This window comes from Siniperca chuatsi, linkage group LG17 (assembly GCF_020085105.1).
Source record: "Siniperca chuatsi isolate FFG_IHB_CAS linkage group LG17, ASM2008510v1, whole genome shotgun sequence".
NCBI classification, from domain to species: domain Eukaryota; kingdom Metazoa; phylum Chordata; class Actinopteri; order Centrarchiformes; family Sinipercidae; genus Siniperca; species Siniperca chuatsi.
In genome coordinates, this window is record NC_058058.1 from 25,754,467 (window position 1) to 25,769,995 (window position 15,529).

The 15,529-nt window shown below is 39.6% G+C and overlaps 1 protein-coding gene across 3 annotated transcripts in view; it reads right to left on the reverse strand.

The window, feature by feature from the left end:
- The window catches only part of phf14 (PHD finger protein 14), a 112,860-nt gene that overhangs the window by 58,349 nt on the left and 38,982 nt on the right, over window positions 1-15,529 (reverse strand). For all 3 annotated transcript variants that reach the window (XM_044171054.1, XM_044171056.1, XM_044171055.1), the window contains exons 12-14: window positions 4,844-4,950; window positions 4,382-4,513; window positions 127-277 (exon numbers count right to left, since the gene is read on the reverse strand). In XM_044171054.1, the coding sequence (XP_044026989.1) occupies window positions 127-277; window positions 4,382-4,513; window positions 4,844-4,950 (390 nt within the window). The remainder of the gene's footprint in view (window positions 1-126; window positions 278-4,381; window positions 4,514-4,843; window positions 4,951-15,529) is intronic.

Here is a 15,529-nt window from a genome sequence, read left to right on the forward strand (position 1 = left end):
TGGAGGACGAGTTGAGCATACAAACTTTTCATTATTTTTAGCTGCAACAGGAGCAGTTTTTTGTTCTCAGAATGAAATGTATCTTTCTACTGATACTTTACAATTCCAGTGTGTCAATACACTCACTTGATGTTTCTTGGGCTCTGGCGACATCTCCTGTGGGATGAATTTGATTGGCCCCTTTATCTGCCTCCTGGACCTCTTGGTGCCATCAGGTAGCGTCTCCATGGCGATATCGGCCTCATCGCTGCTGGCCTGGTCACACTCGGAGCATTGCCTGAGGAGAAGGAAGAGAGCTCCTCTCAATGAACTGTATTGATTTTATTATCACAGGCCCAAATCTTTAGTCTTAACTGTAAACAACAAAAAAAAAAGCTTTCACAGCTTCTCCTGATCAAAGGTGAAAAACGCAAGCAACACAATATGGCTGAGTGAAAAAAAGAAAATCAATATACCAATATGTTAGATTTCTTTCTGATAAAGAACTGTTTTTGCAAATACTAATGTTGCTAAATGTCAGCCAATACTTAACACTGTTCTTTGATACTGTTTGTCCTTAAAAGGGCATAAATAAATCTATGACTTCTACTGGCGATGAGCAGCAATTGCAAAAACCTTCCCTTTTTTCCCTTATCTTAACATTGGACAGGGCCAGGCTAGCGGTTGCCCCCTTTTCCCCTTTGTCTTTATGCTAAGCTAAACTAACCACATCCTGACTCCAGCTCTGTACTTAACAGACAGACATGAGATTGATATTGATCTTATCTCACTTTTGGACAGAAAGCAGATGAGACAAAACAACTATTCTATCTATCTATGTAAACTGATCTGTCTAATAAAGAGGTATGGGAATCCAAAATCTGACTCAAATCCTCCATCAATGATTATGTATCATAACCAGATGTATAATCTACAGCAGGTGCATATTGTAAGAGCAATACTTGTAAAACCTAATGCAATATGACACAACAACAGACTTGGTCCAATCTTGACAAAAACTGATTGTATTGCCACGAGATTTTGTGCAGACATCCCTGGTCCCCAGAGGTAAACAGTGGTGGTTCTGAGAGAAATCTCACTTAACAATTATTGGATGACTTGCCATGAAACTGGATACACACTGTCATGTCCTCCACAGGATAAATTGCGCAAACTTTGATTTCAATATTTAGAAATAAAGCAAAATGATCATGTTAGCTAACTCTAGCTGATATGTGGAATTCTGTGAGAAATGCCAACCACTGACTTTTCATCCGCCACCATCAGGTCTGAGTGTTTATTTGTCCAGTGCTTTAATACCTGCAAAACTAATGACATTCCTATCAACCTCAGCTCTAAGATGGCGAACATGGTTAATATTAAACCTTCTAAACATCAGCATGTTAGCATCATCATCATGAGCATGTTAGCATGCAAGTTGTGATAGCATTTAGCTCAAAGCACCACTGTGCCTAAGTACAGCCTAGCATGGCTGTATACTCTTGTTAAGAGGTCATTTGTAGTTTGTGATGTTGTTGCTGTCGTTGTGGTTTCTCCTGGACCTCTTCCACCGAGCAGCAGCACCACGAGCTAAATTCAGGTTAACCTCAGGTTCTTGTAGTGCATTTGTAATAGCGTTTTCACAATATATGATAATATAATATACTGATATTTACTGCATCAGGTCAAAGTTAGATGTGGGAAAGTTCAAACACTGAAACCTTTTAGAAAACAGTTCTATACTGAGTGGAGATGATGGTCATCACTATGTTTTGGTGCTGATGATGGATCATACATCCCCATTTATGGACAGGAGGAGTACCACACTCAGTATTTCAACCACAAAGTGAAGAGAAGCTGAGGTAAACATCCTCAGTTCCGCATATGAAAAGGTCTACATCCAAACCTTATCAGAGGTCCCTTCCAATACACCACCCTATTAGATAATACTGATATTTACTACATCAGGTCAAAGTTAGACCTGGGAATGGATAATGCCTTAAAATGAATGCTAAATGAATTACTCCAGTCAAAGACAAACTGTGTTAAACAATCACAAACACCTCCTGCACTGTAACAGCAGCTGCATCTCTTTATTTCTTTAATTTACTAGAGAAAGAGAAAAGGCATCTCTCTTTTTCATCATTGGTCAAAGTAGTTCACTAAGCAACAGAATATCTTAGAACTATCATATGTTGAAAAACAGATGCACTAAATCTCCTCTCTAGATACGGAACTGCACAAGAGAACCAATGGTGACATTTCCACCATCTCAGCATCCGTCATCTGATAATCCTGCTGCCACCGACTGGCCTCAAATGTCAGGACTAATATGAACTAATAAACTCTGGATCCTAGCAGACAAAAAATGCATATGAAAAGCAATCCCTGTTCTTACTCACATACATTTTTTTTTCTTTAAAGGTGCCATTGATAACATTGATAACAGCCAGCCACTAGATGACGCGCTCCCCCTCCCCCTTCCATTCCATTCCAGTGGTTGCCAGTTCGTTGCACAACCTGCATATTTCATGGTCGAGTGGAGTGAGACTCAGAATCTTTCGTGATAGAGTCATTCATTCATTTTGCAACATATAGCTATAGATTTAGGTTACTATGTGGTGGTGTTTCATGTAATGTTATCTATGGTAATCTTAGAATATGGCTAGCTAGCTTTCTTTTTCTCCATCATTTAATAATTATAGGGGCCCTATATTGCACCACTTACCGTAAATTGACATTTCAATCATCCTTATATTATAAGACATTAGGTAAATATTCCCATTTTAATCCAAAGACTACAGTACAGTGCAGTGTAGGGATGCTATTAAAACCTACATGGCTAGCTAGCCACAAGTACCCTCTGCGAAGGGTAGGGCTAACGTTAGACTGCTATATGAGATGACCCTCAATAACAGTCACGTTTTGGGTCTAAACAGTAAAATGAGCAGAGTCACAGTAGTTCGGAACTTTAATTTACCTTCGACATGCCACACTGGTAATATATTGGGATAAAAAGTCGCCTCCGTTCTTAAAGAAGAGCGACCGTCTTTTCATAAGCAGACCAGTCGGCCACAATCAACTTGCCCTGCATAAACTTGTACTGGCCCCGGGCCAGCGGTTATGTTGGACCCTGGCCCCTCAAATCCCCTCTGATACGTTATAACGTTACATTGCTTGAGGGTACTTTAACGTTAGGTAACACAACCGTCACTAATGCTAACGCTTGACTCATCACTCTGTAGTTTGTCTTAATTTTACATTTTACAGACCTTCTTGTAACAAATACTCCACTGGTGCAATGTATTAAAGCAATTTGGTTTGGCTTGTGAGCAAAAAGAAGAAAAAGATCCACAAGTGAATTTGATAGACCTAAGTATGGCCAAACTGTGAAAAGCTTTTCCCTACATCTCTCTGTGAAATTATATTTGATGTTCAGTACAGCTGGTCCAATTGTAATACATAAATTAAGTCTAATTGTTATGTTAGGCCTATTAAAGGATGATTAGGTATAACAAGATGACCAATTTCCTCATACTATGTAAGGCGTTCTGTTGTAATGACTGTGTGTACAACTGCAGGAAATAGCATTCAGATATAGTTGGACTGTGATTAAACTTCAATTCTAAAAGCAAACATAAAAAAATGCACACAGGAATCTACTGTATACACAGAGACAAAAACACACCAACAGTCACAGTCTACATCATGTAGATATGGGCAGGCAAAGTCCTCATGATTTATAATAGGAGCGTAGAGCTCTGTGCTTTTGTATGATATGGCCAAAGTGTGAAGCTGTAATGCTTTCAGGTAATACATCAATCTGACTCCATTTTATTGTACTGATTGTTTGTATGGCTGTTTTACTGTATGTTAGGGCAAATACCTGTACAGCTGAAGTCAGCGTTCCCAGACACACATTTGTATGTATATTCATCCCTTTTTTCCTTTCTATCTTTTTGAGTTTAATGTGTTGTGTTTTGTATTGTTTTATTTTCTGTTATTGGGGTCATTCTGTTAAAGAAAGAAAAAAACTGCCTGCATGACAGTGGCCCTGCTTCTACTTGTCGTGTTCCTCTTATAGTCTCTGTACTGTCTTTACTGTCATGTTGAATCATGTTATGAAGCACGGTGGCATGTACATCCAGCAGACAGGAAGGACTTTGATAGGTGATCGTTCTGAGGAATCTTGAACTGTGTAACCTTCACTGATGGCGTTTGTGCCTGTTTTCCTCAGGCTTACAGTGATTCTGTGGTCTGTCTGAGTCCAAACAATACACTGCTGCAGCTACTGACAGTAATTTACTCTACATGGTTTTCAAGGTCCCATACTTGTCCGATAGCTGAACAGTATTGTTCCCATGTATGGACCCCACCCTCCACGTGTCTCCATGTCTCTCACCAGTAGCTGTTCTTGGTCTTCTTGGGCATGCGTGTTAGTGGCGGCTCCAGGCAGCCCAGGTGGTAGTAGAGCTTGCAGGTGTCACACAGCACCAGCAGATGTTGGTCCTGGTTCTTCTTACAGATGCCACAGCTGCGGGAAAACATGTAAAATGATATGTGAGAAAAGGCTGGTAATTGGTGTTTTTAGTTCTGATTTTGGAATGGAAAAATGCTGGAACACAGCAGTCTGACAAACTGCTTACCACATAAACAGGGATTATATCAAATGTTAACTCACACACTCAACCCCAAATAGTCTAAAAACAATGATGGACATATGCAGGGACACTGTTTCTGCCCCTGGCATTGGATATTTGAAACAACTGCACCCTGGTTTTATTATCTTTACTTTATCATTTAACCATCATCTTTCATCGTTCCTATTCTTTCCCTAGCATCTCTCAGGACACTGTGTGTTCACCTGTAGAGGATTGCTGGCAGGCTGGATGACTTCCCTGGGGTTCCTCCCTCCTTCTTGCTGGGCTTCCTCTCTTTTGGGGCTTTCAGAACAGCTGGGGTGTTTAGTTTCTGCCAAAAAAAGTAGCACAAATGTTTTCATGTTACAGCTATGAACTAGGGCTGCCACAATCACGCTTTTTGCTGCCGATATCGTTTTGTTGTTTTATAGCAGCTGGTATAGCAGTATTAAAAAATCAAGTACTGGAACACCTTGAAAATAGTCCCTTTTTTAACAAAGTGCTTTAAAAGTCCTTGAAATTCAAATGAACCCCATAACGCGGTCTTACATTTGACCAAAGTTTTGTTCATCAAGTCATTATAATTAAATTGCTCAGAATCAGAAATCACTCAGCTTTTTATTTATTTAATTCTGACTTGTCACCGGCTCTCCCTCTCCTTTCTTCCTCGCCTTGATGAGCCCCTTACTGAAAACTAAATATGCCGGGGAAGTGTCACTTGAATCCAGCAGGGCTGGAAATTGATCTTTATAGCGACTGCTGACTGACTCCTCGTGCCGGGGACACACAGCTAGGTCATTTCTCCTGCCAGCAGCAGCCTGGCTGTTCACACCAGAAGCGCATTTCTCCGCGCCGGTCAACAAGCTCCTCTGCTCCTCTGCTCTTTTCTAATCACAATGAAGAGCTTTATAACTTAAAGCTTTGTGTTTCTGCAACAATAAAGTTAAAAGGATCGCCTTGTGTGATGATCTGCGGGGAGGGGGGCGCACAGACGCCTCTCTCGTTCTCTGTTTACAGACAACTGACATATGTGGAATAAGTATGGAATTTAAAACACAATCACAAACAGCAGTGATACTATTTCTAATAGTGAACTCAAAAGGGTTGGCAAGCATGGGGTATTATTTATCAGAATCAGATCATTTATATCATATATAATATCACTTGATATCGTTTATAATAGATTATCAGTGTGTTTTCTTAACCAGATTCGCTCGCGGCACGCGGAAAAAATAGGCCCGACACCGAACGAAAGAAGCTGCTGAGCGCGAGGCGCTCTGTCTGAACAGCCCACATGGGCGCCGAAAGGAAGCTGGCAGCACTTCGGGGCGCTTTGCGGCACTTCCGGCTCCTGTGTGTCCCAGGCGTCACTCCTCCTAACAGGCCGGCAGGGGCCGCAAACAATCAACAACTGCTAGGCTAAAAACCAGCCTTACCTAGTCTGTCGTAGGCCACATTTTGGCCTTTGTTGTGGCTCAAAAACTGACATGATTACAAACCATAAATAAACCCCAAGGATAAAATGACAATGGGTGAATTCAAACATAGAGCAGTGCAAGACTCAAGTGCAGCATCAAGAATAAAGTGCAATGCAACTCAATACTTAAGATTTAAAATAAATCTAAAAAGTTTAAGAAAAAAATATAGCAAAGTAGGAAGATTTGTGCATCCCGTTAAATGAATGTGTTGCTTAGATATATTCTTATTTATGATCATTTTAGCCTTATTCTTTGAGCTACAACCTGAGCGATGTGAAACAGACTTGGGAGCAAATAAAAGATAAATATAAAAACATAATTCAAAGTGGTAAGTAGGCTTACTTTCATATCATGTAAGTACAACACGTACAAGGCTTTAGTGCTTCAATAAGTCTGTGTTGTAGGATGATATCAGTACACAGAAGCACAAGGGTTCTGTCGGTCTCCGAACACTCCTGCCCTCCTAAGAGACTCTCTCACGATCCGTGCACCAAGCTTTTATTTTTGTATTCTTTTTCAGTCCACGCACCGAGCTCCACAGGATGTTCTATGAATGGTGATGCCATTTTCCAAGAGAATTGATTGGTCAGTAGCCAATATAGACTTTTATATGCGTTGATCTGTTATCTCCAACATAACCTGCTCTGGAGCAGGTCAGGTGTTCAGCATAAGTTACCATGGCCATCTACCCCGGTAAGAAGTGAATCACCGTCGTAGGACTGAAAACCCAGGGTTGAACCTGAACCTCGCTAACCCCAAATCCTGCTTCGTAATATAGGCCCCAGTTTTCACAGGGATTGGTTCTTTTGTCAGAATTAGTTCTAATCAAAACTGTTGGTGGATCTTTCAGAATAAAGTTAGAAAAAGTTGATAACAAGAAACACAAATAATCTTAATGTTTACTATTGCTGAATCTTGTAGCCTTTGAAATCAGAAAATATTACAAATATTACATAGAGTATTTAACATCCCTGTCATTTTGTGCTCACACATGCCAGGAGTAATAAGGTTAGAGATTATGTATTTAAAAGGGGATTTATATAAGGCTAAAAAAAAAACATTTTTACATTCATGGATGACCGCACATTTTTTTCTGTTTTGGTTAGCTAACTCACCAAACCTCTGGACATGTCTGGTATGGTAGAAAGCAGGAAATACAGCGTCAGATAAGTCATTTAACAGAAGAGCGCAACCAACTAGAGGCTGATACTAATATTGACATTTGAGAGCTCAAAAAAATCTGATAACAATATATTGAAATTAGGGATGTTCGGGGCAGATCTGGGCATATTTTAATGAATCGGTATCGGCAAAGTAAAGCAGATCAAAATCAGATTGTTTCTTTACTGAACTTGCGTGTGTTTTGTCCACCTCAGCCTGCTCTCGTTAATGACAGCCGGCCTCTACAAGGTGAGCATTTCGCTCCATATGAAAGAAGAATTTCAGTGTGTGAATGTGAAACATAATTCGGTCGCATTTCGCCGGTGACTGACTCTGTTTTGACACCCGGGTTGGCAAAATACACTGATTTGCTAAGCTCCAACGGTAACAAAACTGTTATCTCTCCTCTCTTATCAGCAAAGAGCAGTGTACAAAACATCCAGCTAGCAGCTTCTCCTTTTGAGTCACTGACAGTCACTTTCACTGGTTCAAATGACAAACGTCGCCTGTGGCAGATTATGTCAGCTGTCGCTAATTAATGTTAATTCTGTCAGTAACTTGATAGCAGTCCAAAATAAAACTTGGCTGTTGTCGGGTTTGTGTGCTCTCTGCAAGCCGGTGTCTGTGCTCTGCCAAAGATCATTTATGAGGTAAAAGAAGCATCACACTGTACAACAACTGTACACTGTTTCTGTAGTTCCAACTCCGACAGACTGAGAGGTCTATGCTGGGAGCACCACAACAGGATTGCCATTCATCTCCACTGTAATGGGGTGGAGACAGAAATTTGGGCAAATAAAACCATGGCTAAATACCACTAGAGATAAGTGAGAATTTTCTTTTGTAATTTGGGTTAGCTAATCTCTTAAACTTGGTGTCACAGATATAACTAAACTGGATTGCTGGCTTTAATTTTTATGAAGAAGCAGCTGAATGAGTATGAAGAGTTGGAAAAGTGGGAAAGGGTCTAAATGTAATGAATAGGATTTAAAAGTTGAATAAACCGCATACTGTATGAAAGATGTGGAACATCTAAGGTTTGAATGGAGTTTCTAGCTAAAAGTATGAATAAAGAGATAAGACTTGAAAAAGTATGAGGATGTCTGAGTACTGTGTGTGCGTGCATGTGTGTGTGTGTGTGTGTCAAACTGCACTAATTAGCTTATCTCAAACAGCTGTTTTCCCAACTGCAGTCAAAGGTTGTCGGCACTCCTGTCTGTTTGCTTCCATAGTTACATGCCTGCTACCGGCACAAATTTTCCTAAGTTTTGATGTATAAATTATGTATGTGAAGTGAAAATTGTGGGAGTACTAGCAAGTTTAAGAGAAGATTTTTTAGACGATGTTACAGCTCCTCTGCATCCTAGCGATGATGTCACCCACTCTGGCTCTGAACATTCCGGCCCACACACACTAATGCAAAAATTTCAGAAGGTCTGAAATTTGCATGAATTTTGAAACTGCGATTGTGTAAAAAGTATGAAAGCTATGAAAAAGTTGAATTACTGTGAGAAAGTTCCAAGGGTTGTGAACGTTTCTACGTGAATGTATGTATAGGAGTGGGAAGAGGTTGAAGATGAGTGAGTTTGAAGGTTTGTCTCATTGACTCCCATTATTACTTTAAACAAAGTTGAATATTTTTTAAAGTTTTAGTGGGATTTAAAAAGTTGAATACCCAGAATATATAGAAGATGTGGAACATTTTGATGAATGGAGTTTCTAGCTGAAAGTATGAATGAGTAGATAAGAGTTGAAAAAGCTTGAAAATGTGTCAATTTTGAACATTCCGTCCATTCATTTGAATGCAGAAAATTTCCCGGAAAACGTGGTATTTCGGAAAGTATAAAAGGTATGAATAAAAGTAAAAGTAATAGCAGAATATTTTGATGCTTGAATGAAGTTTCTACGTTGAAAATGTGGAAGGAGTTAAGTTGCAAAAAAAGCAGGGGAATAATAATAATAAAGAATTTTGGTAGTATAAGAACATATGAAGTGTGATTCTGCTATTGCATTGTCTAATGTTTGCTTCAAAATGAGAAACTTATTTAGGTGGACAGTTTAGGAAAAACATTTCAGGGACAGCTGCCATCTTTTTCCACTTTGAAAATTAAAGTACAGATCAATGGCAGCCCAGCAAGTGGTTTGTTCATCCAGTCGGCCTAGTTGAATATTCTGTCTCTGAGCAAATACATCCACAGTTTTACCACACCCACTACACCAGAGAAAGAAAAGTGAAATTGTAGGCTGATGTGGCTAAGGTCAGAGTTAGGGTTATTGACAAGTGACACTTTATTGAACACCTACTTTGTGCAGGCTGAGAGTTTAGCATGTTTAGCAAATAAAATGTGAGCCAAAGCAGAGCTGTAAAAGTTCCCTCACAGCAGAGTTGTGAGGAGAGGCAAAGGGAACCTGTTGTATGTGGCAGGTGAAAAGCAGCAGCAGACAGCCAGTTTATTCTCCCCTGCATCTCAGGTGCATTGCTGCCACGCGGGTTAATTAGAAAACTTATCTCGTAGGGACCAAGTCTGTCACTAAACAGACAAGGTTTTTCCCTGAGGAAGTTCTAATCTGGGCGCGCTAGCTCTGCCTGCAGCGAAGAGAGAGCGTACAGGGAGGCCTGATAGATGGAGGGACAGGGTGACCAAAGCACAAGGGGCTGCTGGGGCTATCTCCTCAACCTGGACTGCAGTATGCCTGCATCCCACCACGAGGAAGCGTCTCTACTGCTGATATGGAGCGGTTTCAACATTGTTAACATGCTTTTTCAGACAGATGAAGAAGTTTAAAAGGTACAGATTATAAATAGTGAGTGGAAACAGTCAGGTACACAGACAAGCTTTAAGCTGTCTGGCTTCCTGCCACCCTGCTCTGTCCTCAGGGAAAACCCATCAAAACATTACAGTGCTGGAGCAAACTGGGCGATTTCTGTTGCAGAGAGCATTTCCATTATATTCAATGCAGTAAAATAATGAATATCAATCTGTGGCACAAAACCTCACTTGAAAACAGCTCTGCAAAGGCAAGTAGGCTCCTTCAAAACTATGTCTGCAAGTGCTTCAGCTGTAAGACTAATCCACCAATGCTGGCATCTTTGGACCCTAAAGCCCCTTCTATCTGAAGCTCTCTGATCTAATATCAGATTCTGGGATGCTAAAATCTCTCCATTACTTCCTTAGGATACATGTGGCTGGCAGCAAGAATGGCAGCCACTCTGAACAAAGTGTGTACACATCCAATCAGGGCTCAAGTCTGTTTTTCTTCTATTATCTCAGACTATCTCAGTCTTAGGGGTGTTTTGATTCTGACTTGTCTTGGTCTTGGCCACAGGACAAGCCTACTACAGTCTTTGGTCTCGACAAAGTCTAGTTGGAGGTTGTTTTTTTTTTTTGGTTTTTTTTTGCCTTTCCTGCTCAGTGTTATTGGCTCCTCCCACCAGTCAGCACAGCAGCCAGCTGTTTTCAACTCAATTTCTCAATCATAATGCTTATGTTTAGTAAGTCACTTTTGCTCAGCCTCCACCTTTGCCTGAGAGAAGTCCTGAAGGAAGCCCATCTGTGGTGTTGCTGTTTTGTTATTAAGAGCACATTTGCAGCCTTTCCAGACTCAAATCTGTGCAACAGATTCAACAACTGACACCTCACAGGGCACAGGTTTACAACCAAATAGACAACAGAGTTTAGTGCTGAAAAGATAAGTCAAATAATTAACTAGTCGATCTACAAAAAATTAGTTGTCAAGTATTTTGATCGATTAGTCGTTCAAGTCATTCATCAAGGGGATAAAGCGTTTGCTATTTTCAGCTTGAATTTGCTGCTTTTCACTGTTTTCACTCATTCTAAATGGAATATCTTTGGGTTTTGGACTGTTGGTCAGGGGGAAAAAAAGCAATTTGAAGATGTAAAATAACTGACGATAGTCAGTACTGAAAATAATCATTACCTGCAGCCCTATTTGTATGGAGTCAGATCAGTCTCATTAATAATGAATGCACACAGAAGGATTCACAAATGTATTTCAGGATTTATATATAAATAACTCTCTCCACATAAATATTCTTTAATACACACAAAAATAATTGTCGTTGTTTATAAATGTAAAACAAATCCATGTATAAAAAGATAAGGTTCATAAATGTATTTCTGATGCACACACAAATATTTCTTGTTTTAAATATATGTAATAGAAATCAAAAAATATATGTATTTAAAAGAATTTGCAATTTTCATCAAAAACATATTTAGATGTTGTTACAGTTATATACAAACTGTTAAACCTGCATTTACAAACTGCTTGTCATTTGTGAAGTTCACTGCATTTGTGTGTCAGTTTTTTAAGACTCCCATGACATGGCTCGATTCACAAATCCATTTTTTTCAACAGGCAAGTATCTGTAGCCAATCAGATGGCTCCTTCCTTTTCAGCCAACTGTTCCAGGGGTCTGCTAACGCTACTGCTAGCCTAGCTATGATGCTAACCGGCCCTCATAATACATCTATGCCGGTGCTACGAACTAGACAGGCCAAGGAGGAGAGGCTTTTATTTTCTCTGTTGACGGATGGTTTAAATATCACAACATAAATGTCGATTGAAATGTCGGGAACCTGTGGTTAGCTGCCTTGTTCTGCGGTGGGGTGTTTAGACAGGGAGTCATGACAGTCTCTCTCGCACCAAAGCAGCAGAGAGAAGTGCCACAAACCGGCACAACCAAGTGCCTGTGGGGGTCGCTGAGCAGCCAGCCGGTAAGTCATGTTCACAGACCCTGCTGTGAGCTGGTTGGAGCTCTCTCCAGAGACTCGTCTCGAACACAAGAGGCTTATTTCCCTGTTCACGGATGGTTTGTTTAAATATCACAAAAAAAAGAGGGAAAAAAGGTGTTGTGCAAGCATATTGTGGGCTATTTGGTATTTGGAGTTGTCATATTGGGGTTCGGAAGATCTGAGTGAGTGAGGTGGTATAGAGAGGAATCAACTCTGGATGAACTTCAGGAAAGGAGACCAGGTGTTATGGAATGGGATCTGATTGTCCTTTAGGGTTGATGTGAGTTTGCGTGGTTAACAGACTGAGCCAGTGGTTTATTGATAATTTTGTCTTTCCAGTTGAGTAATATGTTTTTCTAGAATAGTAATTGTAGTGTTAATATTAATAAATTAGTAATAATAGGAATGACAGCTATAGGAAAAATAATGTCAGTATCAGTAACAGAGCCAAAAACAACTGTGGTAGCAGTTGTCGAGCAGGAACACGGGGGCAGCAGGTGGTCCACAACCACAGATCCAGACTCTGCAGCTCCGGAGGCAGAAATACCTGCTGACAGCGACAGAAGGATTGCCTTGTAATCAAGGCAGTATTCATATGGTGGGGAATTTTAAAACTATGGAGGATTTCAGAGATCATTTTGAAAAATATGGGTGAAAGGAGATCAGAAATGTTTATAAAATTCTACTGGATATCCATCTAAACCTGGGGACTTATTGTTGGGCATGAGTAGTAGTGCTTTCCTCGGTTCATCTGGGTAAGTGGTTTATCTAGATTCTCTGCCTGGGATGTGTCTAGCTTTGGGAGAGAGACACTCAGAAAAACATCGGTAGATCAGTAGATGTGGTGTCATGGTATGGGGTGTATAATTTGGAGTGTGAATGTTTCATTTATCGCAGTGTGATTTTGTGTAGTGTTTCCGGAGATATCTTATACTGATGTGATGTTAGATTTTTCAGTTTGCTGTTTCAATTGGTTAGCTAAACGTCAGTTTTATTGTAAAATGTAGTTGATGGAGTCTAAGGAGATTGTATTCTATTTTTTTATTAACAAGACTATTAAGTTCATGTTTGGTTTTGAGTAATTGTTTGCTGATTGTGTCAGTAGGCATTTGAGAGGCCAGGGTGTCCAGTCTCTTCACCTCCTGTAATAGAACATTTTCTCTTCTTTTGTTTGTTTGTGGAATATGCTATAATTCTACCTCTTAAATTTGCTTTTGCTGTTTCCCAGAGAGTGCTTGTGGTTATATCAGGGGTGTTGTTGGTTTCTAGAAAGGATGCCTATTCTTGTTCAAAATATTTGGTCAAATCTAGGTCTTTCAGGAGTGAGGTATTAAAGCACCATCTGGAGGGGGGGGATTCCTGTCATTTGAGAGTGATAGGAGCATGGTCTGAAATAATAATACTGTGGATGTTGGATTCTATTGCTCTATACATGCGATACTGTCTCTAATAAACCTAGACTTCGATGTAAGTATAATCTTGAATGTTTCTGTAATCAAAAAGCAAAAATTAAGACAGATAAACCTTTATTATACGCTGCCAAAGAGGTACACACAGGATGACTAACAATAGAGAAAGTCAATGTCCTATTTTCCTTCTCAAATGCCGCCTTTAAAGGCCAATAATGTGCCCCTGGACAACCAGAGGGATGGAAGGACGTCCTCCCATCTCCACACACCCCTGGGTGTAGAGGGAACCACAAGTTCCCGTTAATTTTATAATGGACATTTGTGTTGTGATATTTAAACAAACCATCCGTCAACAGGGAAATAAGCCTCTTGTGTACGAGAACGGTAACTTTAGAGAGCTCCAGCCAGCTCAGAGCAGCGAATGCAGTGAAGTTCACAAATGACAAGCAGTTTGTAAATGCAGGTTTAACAGTTTGTATATAAATGTAACAACATCTAAATATGTTTTTGATGAAAATTGCAAATACTTTTAAATACATACATTTGTGGATTTCTATTACATATATTTAAAACAAGAAATATTTGTGTGTGCATCAGAAATACATTTGTGAACCTTATCTTTTTATACATGGCTTTGTTTTACATTTATAAACTACAACAACAATCATTTTTGTGTGTATTAAAGAATATTTATGTGGAGAGAGTTATTTATATATAAATCCTGAAATACATTTGTGAATCCTTCTGTGTGCATTCATTATTAATGAGACTGATCTGACTCCATATATTTGAGTTTTGTTTTTTTGGCAAAACATTCAATGCTTAAGCCAAATGATTCGTTATTATGTGATCCATTGATTCGAATTACATAATCTGGTATTGCTGCTTCAACTTCATTCAGAAATTGGTATCTATTCCTTTCAGTTTTATTAACCCTTTACTGCACACATATACAAATATTTAAGTGAAACACATTAGAAATAAGCACTCTTTTCAACTGTTTTTATATAGTATCTGTTCAGAACATTTGCCGCTTTGTAGCAGTTTGAGCCTTATGGCGTTTTGTAGAGGCTGGTGGAAAATGTCTTCTGAGTGTTTTCTTGTGAAGTTGCCAGGAATGCTAAATTTCCAGGAGCATCGGGAACAAAAGCACTGACTGTGTACTGGAAGAGGGATGAAAGTCCCAGTTGGGGACATCAATAATTTCTGCAAATGCACCGGCAGGATGACAAATAGCAGATGAAAATGTGGCAGATAGATGACACAAAAGCATGCGGTGCTGTGACTGATGTTGCTACTTAAACCGTGCGTGTTCATAATTAGGTGATTTATGGTGGTCATTCCAGATTCACTGCCAGTCTCCTTCTAGTCCCTGTCCATTCTCCTGCCTAGCCACCGCATTAACATCATTTGACCATCTATCTTCACGGCTCATACTCTCAAAGACCATACTTTTAATAAGGCTTTTTATGGATTAAGCTGGTACTTATATACATAAAACCCGAAACCCTAAATGAGTGACTACACTGTCCCAGGCACAACAATGGATATAATATCAATTTTCTTGGATAATTTTAAGTAAAGGATCAGAGTTAGCGGCTCCCTCTAACCTGTGAGGTCGAGATGATCAGATGATTGTAATGAGTGACTAGAAAATACTGACTAAGAATATCATGGACAACGAAAGACAAACACCTGTAAATGTACAATATATTACTATCTAATACAATATCCTTGCATTTTACCATGGCTATGGAAAATACTCTATTCTGACATATACATACATACAGTCAGACAACCACATGGCTCTGATGCATTATTCTCATCATCGTTCTGCTCCTTGAGCACGAAAGTTCATCCTTGACCTTGGAAACAGTGTTGAAAGCTCCAGAACAGGCTAAGTAGGTTAAACTTTTTAAACCACTATCTCGTGGTCTTCATCAGTGGATCGACTTTACTCCGCTGTCATGGAGAGGATCAGTTGGTCATGTGATGACAACTGAGCCATCTTCATGACAACTGAGCAAGACTGCAAACTATGTTCTACTACTTGTTTTATAGATTATTTTGCCAACATTAATAACAATTATTGTATCAAAAATTAG